We start from the raw sequence: 9921 nt of genomic DNA, 5'->3' as shown, positions 1-9921 counted from the left end.
TAAGTTCAGTTTCGTTCCTGCGCGAAATTAAAATCACCAAGGAGATTAGTTTCGACCCGGGACGAAACTTTACTCCCGAGAACGAAACTAAATTTATCGAAACTCCGCCGCTCATAGTAAAGTTTCAATCCCAGAAGTTGAGTGGAGGGGGATAAGAGGGAATAGTTACGACCCATTGCGTTTGGCATGCAAGTAAAGAGGTTAAAACATTGATCTTAAAAATCAAATGGCTAGTTTGCGTTCACCGTTCTTCTGTTAGTGGTAAAAACATGAGTGTCCCATGCATCTAATAGCGGTAGGCCGAACCTCTACTTGATTCAACCATACTTCGTGCTCGGTGTTTGGATCGAAACTAAACCGTTCGAAGGGAGATCGCACGTGATCCCTGCGGTGCGAAACATCATCTGGGTTTCGTTTTGTCCCGGAGTTTTAGTTTAGTTTCGACCCGAAATAGTTTTGACTCTGATTTCGTTTCGACCCTGAGTTTAGCTCCCCATGTTAAATTCGTTTCGTTTCTACATTCCGCTGCCGGGAACTATTGAAATATTGAAATTTTACTGGTTTTGACTTTCGTTTAGTTTCCCTCGCCAACCCTGGCTGTATGTCGTTCAGTGTGACTCTCTCCATCAACCGTAGAGGAAGTGGTCCATCTCGCTAACGTTTAATGTGTATTTATATGATTTATTATCTCAGTTACATATTACTGCCGTGTATTTCCTCGTGCAATGCGGAATTAGATGATTCGCTTTGCCGCTGGAGTGCCGATTATGAAATCTGATGTTAATGCGAACGGAGTGAAAACAATTCTGGCGGTGGAATTGAGAATTCTCGGTTTAGTTTCGATTGCCATCTCTGCCTGAAACCCTGGGAGAAATTGTCGAAGCATTAAATTTTCTATGAATTGCAGTGTTGGTAACTTCATCCATGATTCTACATTTTAGGAGCATATGTGGGCCAAAAAACGATTTTTCAGAAATGTCATTTTTCGAATTTGGACCACGTGATACGTCGAGAAATCAATTTTCAAAACGATGGGATCACTGTTTATTTAGGCAAAATCGTGCGCTTTCATTATTTCGTGAGTTGTTAAGTGTTTAAATTTTAATCAAATAAAGTTAAATTTCGTGAAGGGCGAGATAACAACTACCCACTACCTATATAGCAACACTTACATCGTTTCTACGAGAATAATTGAACATTATTTTTAATTGATTGCTACATTCACCTCCACAACGGAGGGAAATGCGTTATTGCGTCATAGAGGGTGACCAGAAAAGACTGCAGTCCATTTCCGAGGGGGGGAGGTTTTGGGTGGGAAGAGTTCCCCCAGTGAGCGAAAACGTGTAGCAACTATATACCCATGAAGTTCATTTTGCTCAACACGACGCGAATGATAATTATTTAAGTATCCTATCAATTAAGGTAGGTTTGCAAGAAGTATTTGAGAAGTGCTTTGGCAATCTGCCCCCCAATTTATTGACTTCCTTCTTCAACTCAAACATCTATTGATCCTAATATCTTAATTATTCTCCTTCGTTTACTCAACTTTCTACCCTCTAACACCTTTTTGAGCATACCTCCCGGTCAGTATCGCTACATCCAAACCTTCTTTTTCCTTCGTGCCTCATCCGCCGCCTTCCCTCACCCACCATTTCCAGCACTTTGTCGTTCCTCCTCCTCTCCGTCCACTTCACCTTCTACATACCCATATCCCGAAGGCCATGGGTCTTTTCTCGTCCTCCTTCCCAAGTATCCCCGTTTCCGCACCCTAATGCGCTGTACTTCAGATCAGAATCTTCACTAACCTTTTCTTTATACCATTCCTTATCCATGATGATTCTCCAACCGCGAATGACGACTTTTGTTAATTTGTTAAAATGCGCAGTATTGGTAATAGCGCACCTAGTGGCCGTCTGGAGAAGGAGAATCCTGCCCACGGATTCATTCATCGCCGTGCAGGGCGCCGTGGGTGGCCGCGAGGGGTAATGGAGAAGGTCAGAGACGGGGTCGTAGGTGTTCCCCAGGGGTCGCGCCTCGCGAGGGGAGCATTCCTATTGGCCGCTCACAAAAGAGATAGGGGAGAAGGGGTAGGCTTAACTCACTCCCCCCGGAAAGTGGGGCCGCCGAGCGCGGTGTGGGTGGCAGTTGCGGGGAGGAGGGAAATTTACAAAAGATTGGAAGGGAGGGTGAAATAACAACCACCCACTCCCTATATAACACCGCTTACACCCTCGCTACGAGAATAATTGAACATTTATTTTAAATTGATTGTAACACTCACCTTTCCGACCTCTGATTTAATAATGCATCCATTTAATTTGATAATGCTTTGCGTATTCCACGGATTTTTATTCAACGACGACCGCGGTTTCCACGAATGAGCATCATAGTCATTGACATCCATCACAGCATTTAAAAAATATTCTACGGATTAAGGTAGGTGTGCACGAAGTTTTTACAAGGCATTCTATACTCTCTTCATGGGATTTCCTCATAAATTCACAACAAGGTCAACTCCCTTTCATTCCATCCAAATCCAATTCTCTTCCTTCCTCTCCCTCGTTAATCCAGCAGTCTACCCTCCAACACTGTTTCCAACATCCCCACTCCATTCAACACTCGCTCTATCCAAACCTCCTGTCTCCTCCGCATCTAATCTAGGAGCTGCCTTTCCTCACTCACCATGTCCCGCACTTCGTCGTGAACGAGACTACTTGATCTAAGCAAACAAAAGTCGGTGAGAATTTTACGATGTCTTGGTAACATGGCGATAAAAAACATTTTTACGGCTACAGAGTTTTAATATTAACCGACCTAGGTTTCAAACACATTTTTATGTCATTATGTTACCCTTTTTATGGTTCCACAAAATATCGCCCTCTATCCTTAAGTTCGTGACGATGTCTTCTTTAATCTGATTGAATAGTTACACGTAATTTGATTCGATATCATGTGGTCAACCTATGGTGAGATATCTCTCATGCTGGACCGCGAAACGGAGGCTGCGTTTCAGATGAGACTTCCGTCGAGAATTTAGTGCTATTTTTATTTGACGTGTAGACCTGTTACCGTAATATATTTTTCCATTTATATTTTGAAAGTGGTCTTCAAATTCATTATCGCGCCAGGATTTTTTGCAAGTATTTGCTGGAAACCAAAAATATATCGGAGAAGATTTTACTAATTTAGATAATAATTTTAAAAATTCCGCACTCTGTCAAATTTTATTTAATAGCCAGAATATAAGAATACGGCTTGTTTTTTCGATAACGACGGACGGATTGTTAGGAGTGATACGATTTCGTGAAACGTATAAAATCAGATGAAATGAAATATCGCATATTTTCTTTGGATCGCGAATTATTTAGTACGAGGCATTGTTATGCAATACAAATGTCAATTTTGATACTAATGGTTCAAAGCGTTAAGGGCAGTGGAAAGTGGGTATATATGTATATAGGGATTTTTAACTGAATATCACCTACGCGAACCATGATTTGTGAAACGCGACCTTTGACATGAAGATGACTAGATCTGGAATTGCTTTGGGACGGCAAAACCGGACGCAGTGTGACCCTAAAAATGGAAAATTATCATTCACTACCCGGAACCTTGAGAAGCAGCATAACGCGAACCGTGAAAAAACGGGTAAATCCATGAGATGAATTACTTTTTCAGCTTCTACTCTGCTTTTTTTCCTTTTCGGTCTGCCTACTTTTTACCAAATCTGCATATTTTAATTGTATCTTTACATATTTATCTTAAATATGCGATGGTGTTTACAAAATCATAAAAATTACATTTTTTTGCCATAACTTGGTTTCAATTGACCTAAACTCCAAGAAACATCATAAAAAGTTATTAAACAAGGCCAAGAATAGAAGAGGAAAAGTGGTAATAAAAATAACATTTTATGCCATTATGTAACCCATTTTCTGGTTCCACTAAATATCGCCCTCTACTCTTAAGTTCGTGACGATGTCTTCTTTAATCTGATTGAATGTCTACATGCAATTCGATTCGTTCAATAATTTTTTAAAACTATTTAAAGTAAAATTTCATGCCCCTACGATATCTTAGTTGATTTATAATAAACATATAAAACGATTAATAATTACCACACTTAAATATACAACTCCAATATTAACAATGGTTTTGACACTCTCATATCATTCTCACCTTGAGACGGTCGAAAGTCAGAATGATGGGTTGTAGTTGGTGGGGTAGCCAGGAACTTCGTTCGGGGAGGGGTTCCAAAATCAGGGGAAAAATTCTTGAATAACAAGGTACTAAGCAGAGGGTTTTAAACTTAATTTAACAGTTTTTATAACAAAAAAACTTCATTTGTCAAAGATTTTTTTGTAAATTCATAATTTTTCAATATTTTGTTTTCTTGTATGAAGCAAAGTAATTGTGTTTTATAATTCGGGGGCGGTGGCATCCGAACCCCCCAGGCCTCCTCCTGGCTACGCCACTGTTGGTAGTGGAGTTGTATATCAAAGAGTGGAAATTATTATTGCCGTTTTGTATTTTATCATGGATCAACTATGATATCCGAGGGACTATATTTTTTGCCACAAAATCATTAAAAAAAAATATTGATTGAATGAATGAAGTTTATTATAGTGTGGAAATTGCCATTGGTGTTTTATATATTATCTTAAATATATCGCATCGTAAACGATTTCATGTCTTAATCGGTTTTTAATTTATTTTGCACTGGAAATTCCCGGTATTTGTTACATCGGATAAATTTTTATAGGAACTCGCTCGCTCGCCTTGGATCAATGGGATCCACGTGGTCAATTTATTGAGAGACGGAGATTTGTCCCGTCCTGGACCGCGGAGAGGAGGAGGTTGCGTGGGAGATGACTCACCTGTAGAGCATCCTCTCCTGACGATCCGCCTCAACGTAGATGCGGTAGTACATGCAGAGCATGATGACGCCGGGCAGCCAGAACGACACTGACGAGGAGAGGACGGCGTAAGCCCTGTTAACCTCGAATTTGCACACGTCCGGCCTCTGGTCCCTGAACTTGGCCGCCTCCTCCGTAGTGTACCAACCGAGGAAGATCGGCACGAAGGAGACGGCCGCGGGGCTCGCCCACACAACCGCCAGCATCAGGACAACCGTCCGACGCGTCATGCACAATGGGTACTCTAGCGGTCTCACGATGGCGTAGTATCGGTCCACGGAGATGCAGCACAAGTGCAGGATGGACGCCGTCGAGAAGTACACGTCCAAAGAGTTCCAAACGTCGCACATCAACGGTCCGAAGAGCCAGCGACCCGTCAGCTCGACCGAAGCGTTGAAACCCATGGCCCAGATGGCCACCAGCATGTCCGCCAGAGCCAGCGACACCACGAAGTAGTTGGTGATGACCCGCAGCTTTCGGTGCCGCACCACGCTCACGATGACCAAGAGGTTTCCGAGGAGCGCGGCCACTATGATGAAGCCCATGGCCGTGGACTTGAGCACAACCCCCAGGAAAGACTCCCAGCCCTCGAAGAGCGAGTCGGCGCCGCCGTCGGGGTCCGAACCCGGGTCCTCGGGCAGCGCCGTGGACGGGTCGGGAGTTTCGGTGGTGGGTGCGGTGGGCGCTGCGGTCGGGTCGGTGGTCGACGTCGGGATCGCCTCGCTGCGGTCCATCGCCAAGGCCCTGCAGCATCCGACGACAAGGCCGGCCAGGAGGGCGCTGCCTCCCTAAAAGAATAACCCTGGTGGCTGAGAATGGAGGAGTCTAGATGACAGTGCAAACACTGGAGGGGGTGCTGAACTGAGGGGAGCAGACTCACATGGGAGGATCACGATGGTGTGGAGGGTGGAGTGTTGGCTTCTTACCCTTTAAAATCGGGTTCAAATCCCGGCGGTGGCGGATAATTTTCACAGAATGTTGAGGGCTCTCAAAGAACAGCACGCCGTCCGTCGGATGATACGTTAAGCTGTGGTTTTTTTGGCGGCTTTCGTGAAGGGCAGACTAATTCCAACGCTGGATTTCTTTCCACTCTTTCTTTCCTACCTTTCCCTCATGGCACATATGACAGCTGTCGGTCACCTTCTCCAACTAATACGCCTTACCACATTCTCATGAATAATTAGGGTATGGAGGCAATTGATATGGTCTTCTATGTGGATTTACTACTCGAAAATACGTAATTTTAACGACTAAATCTTCTTCCGCACGTGTGAGGATATTACATTCTGGTAGTCACATGGGCAGAGTTCACCTTACTGGAGAAATATATCGGAGGAAAAAGGAATATCACAGAAATAACAATAGATGGAACTATCCAAGAAGATTTCTCATTTCATTTGAATTGAAATGCTTGCTGTATTAACATGAAAAAATAATCGGCATCGTTGATATCTATTTGATCCCTCGACTGTGTGCACTGAGATCACATGTTGATTTGAGTGTGGCTGGTCGCTTCACCGGAGCTGCTCTTAGGGGCGGAAGCAACTGAAGGAATGACAAAAATATAAATTATGCAATTATCGGAGCCTTCTTGTTAGTGAAAAATCGTTGAATTCCATGCTGAATGTGTGTGGAAGGTGATTCTCCACCATGAATATCTGTTGAACTCCGTGTTGGAGCACTGAGACCTCCAATGGATTACCGGAATATCCTTCGCGAGTACTATTATGAAATATAAACATTCGTCTGTTATAACCCCTTTCAACTTTCGGAAACCATAGCAATTGCGTTCGTTTTCGCATTCCTTTTGCCTTCTCAGCCTCTGTTTAAATCGATTGTCGGACGCCCTGCTGCTGCGGTAAGGCTTCCTCCGGCCGCCATGGCCCCTTTGCCTCTGGTCGCTGACGTCACTTCGACTCAAATCCCTTCCGACAGCGACACCTCCGAGACCATGCACCGACTACATGATCGCTGTCTTCGGAACCAAAACGTCCTTCTGATGGGATGTCGATATTTAGAAACGTGGTTTTTCCTCCAAGGAGCCCGCGGTGGATAAACAAACTACATATTCTCCGTTCAGAACACTACGACAGTCGTTAAGATATCACTCAATTATCCTCCTGGTTGAATTTCACGTGGATTCTTCCTTGCGAAATTTTCCAATTTTGTGGAACTTATCTCTGACAGTCCATGAGGTCAGACCACGAGGTCCAGTGTGCTTTTCGAGATGGTCTCATCAGAGATGATGGCGGAAGGAAGTTAAGATGTGGAAGAGGCGAACGATTGGAGATTTAATTTATCACTCAGAAACCTTCCTATTTGAATTTCTCGTGGTTTTCGATGCCTGGCTTTCACTTGGAGAACTATCTATGTCATCCCCTGCGCCATCAAGTCCTGCGTGCCTGTTGATATGACCTCTTCAGAGATGACGACGGATGGAAGTGATGTGGAGGTGGCGAACATTTGGGGATACAGTCGCGTGTTCACTTGGTGGGGGGCACGTATAAACCGTTCCTCCAGCGCAATCGCCGCACTGATTGTCCACCGATCCGTGATGAGTTGAGCGCGGGTCGAGACCTTTCCTCTTGCCGGGGGTCAGTGCGTCGTCGGGGGCAAAGTGGGGCGGGCTCCTCCCACGCGCGTGGCCCGTGCGTAGGCCGATATCCGCCCCTCTCACGCGCGCCCTCTCGCGGCACGGCCCTGGCGCCCTCCGGCCCCCGTCCGCTCGCCGCCCCTGCGAGGAACGGCCAATGCGTCGTTGCCCTTCCGCATCGTCACACCGCGAAAACTACATCCGGACGCGAAACGCGGTCGGTGTCCGCACGGTCAGGTGCAGCGAGAGAATGGGAGAGTGGCAAACCCTGATGCACATAACTGTGGTGCCACCGGTATTTCCTAAAGTTTCCAGCCCGTCTCTCGTGACGCTGTCTGATCCCTCGGGACGTAAACAATGTAATCCCCACCGATTTCTTCCAAGACACGACGAACGCGCCGCGGCGCCGATCGTCAGGTCAGCAGCCGGTCGACCAGGTATAGTCGGGACCCTAATTAATCCGGGTTGTGGCGAACAATGTGTCGGGTGAACAACGGACACGTTTAAGGGTAAACTGAATTTTTCAGCCTTCCTCACACACTGCGATGTCCTTATGTATCGAAGAAAATCTTCTCTGAAATATCATTGTCGATCCGGACAGACTTTGGGGCGCCCACCGGGTTTTTAGAGAACACGGTCGAGGGTAAACTGAATTTTTCAGCCTTCCTCACACACTGTGATGTCCTTTTTGTATCGTAGGAAATCTTCACTGAAATGACACTGTATTTACAAAAAAAAACGGTCTGGCGCCCACCAAGTTTAGGTTTCGGGTTAGCAAGGGATCACGGTTGAGGGTGGATGCGGTCATTCAGCCTTTCCCGCTCAGCGTGTTGTCCTTTTGTTTCCGAGAAAACTCGCTATCCGGTCGGCACCCGTTTGATCCGGGTGGAGGCGAAGGAAGGTCGCCGCGACGTTGTTGCGCGCTCCTCCGCGTTCTTCCCCTTGCGCTCTCCTGCCCTCGACTGTGCGCTCGGAGCGATCTTCCAGCCGGGGCTTACCCCCCCACCCTCCCTCCGGTTCTCTCCCCGCCTCCACCCCCGCCTCCCCCCACTCCGACGGCGGCCCGGGACACTGTGCCGGCGATTGACGGCGGCGCGCGCGTTACGCTTACGGCGAAGAGAGTACACAGAGGAGATGACCGACCCTGCTGGCAGACGCCGCTGCGCGGGTGACGCTGGACCGCAGCATCCCCGAGATGACTGACCTTGCTCTGACGTGACGAGCGCCGTCTCCATTCGATCGTCGCTGAAAGGTGATCGACTATGAGACCACCCATGGACGAGTTCCGGACATGGACGTTCCTAAAGGAAGGGTATTTCGATGGCTAAGTTCTAACAGCACATGTCTCAAATTCGGCCATTTTGAGACAGGTAACATTTAAAAAATAAAATACAAGCAAGCAACTCTTTGTTTGTAAATGAATGCTTCTTTATCAGTTTTATGAACTTTTGGTTTTTAATTTCAGTGTATAATTAAAAATATTAATAGTTTTTTTGCTCTCCGAAAAATTTGCTATTTTTGAAATACGTGTTGTTAGAACTTAGCCATCGATATATCGTTTCGCGACAACAATTAACCATCGTACCATAGAATGTATTCAAATGGTGCTCACGCCTAATGACTTGCATTTTTTAATACTACTTTACGAGGTGTGTAAATAAAGTAGTGAGACTGATTTTTTTTAAATTTTCTATTCAAATATAATTACAATGCGATATTGTCACCTTCAAAATAGTTCCCTTCGGAAGCCACACAGCGCTGGAGACGGTCCTTCCAATCATTGTAGCATTGCTGGAACTCAGATTATGGAATGGCCTTCAGCTGGTCGGTTACAGCAGTTTGTATGTTTTGTAGTGTCCCGAAATGAGTTCCCTTGAGGTGATTTTTCAATCTCGGGAAGAGGAAAAAGTCACAAGGACTCAAGTCTGGTGAATAAGGAGGCTGAGGAGCAACAGGAATGTTTTTACTGGCCAAAAACTCGTTTATTGAGATGGCAGTGTGACAGGGCGCGTTGTCGTGATGCAACACCCACTTGTCTTTGATGTTTGGTCGCACACGAAGGACTCTTTTTCGAAGTCTTTCAAGGACCTCACGGTAGAAGTGCTGATTAACCGTTTGGCCTTGTGGCACAAACTCTTTGTGGACGATTCCGTGGCTATCAAAAAAACAAATCAGCATGCATTTGATTTTCGACTTGCTCATGCGTGCTTTCTTGGGCCTTGGAGAAGTCGCAGTGTGCCACTCCATGCTCTGACGTTTCGTTTCTGGGTCGTACTCAAACACCCATGACTCGTCACCAGTAATGACACGTTCAAGAAAACGGGGATCATTTTCAATTGAACCCAAAAAGTCAAGACTCCTTCCCTTTCTGAGATCCTTTTGGTCTTGGGAAAGGTTTTTCGGAACCATTTT

At 45.6% G+C, this 9921-nt stretch overlaps 1 protein-coding gene across 1 annotated transcript; it reads right to left on the bottom strand.

Annotated features, from left to right (window-relative positions):
- Nucleotides 1-4873: 4873 nt before the first annotated feature.
- LOC124174123 (octopamine receptor beta-1R-like) lies at nt 4874-8450 on the bottom strand. Its single transcript, XM_046553247.1, has one exon. The coding sequence runs from the start codon at nt 5648-5650 to the stop codon at nt 4874-4876; it is 777 nt and encodes a 258-aa protein (XP_046409203.1). The 5' UTR covers nt 5651-8450.
- Nucleotides 8451-9921: the final 1471 nt, after the last annotated feature.

This window comes from Ischnura elegans, chromosome 2 (genome assembly GCF_921293095.1).
Source record: "Ischnura elegans chromosome 2, ioIscEleg1.1, whole genome shotgun sequence".
Taxonomy (NCBI): domain Eukaryota; kingdom Metazoa; phylum Arthropoda; class Insecta; order Odonata; family Coenagrionidae; genus Ischnura; species Ischnura elegans.
Note: the sequence above shows the minus strand (reverse complement) of the source record. Positions and strands in the feature narration are given on the sequence as shown.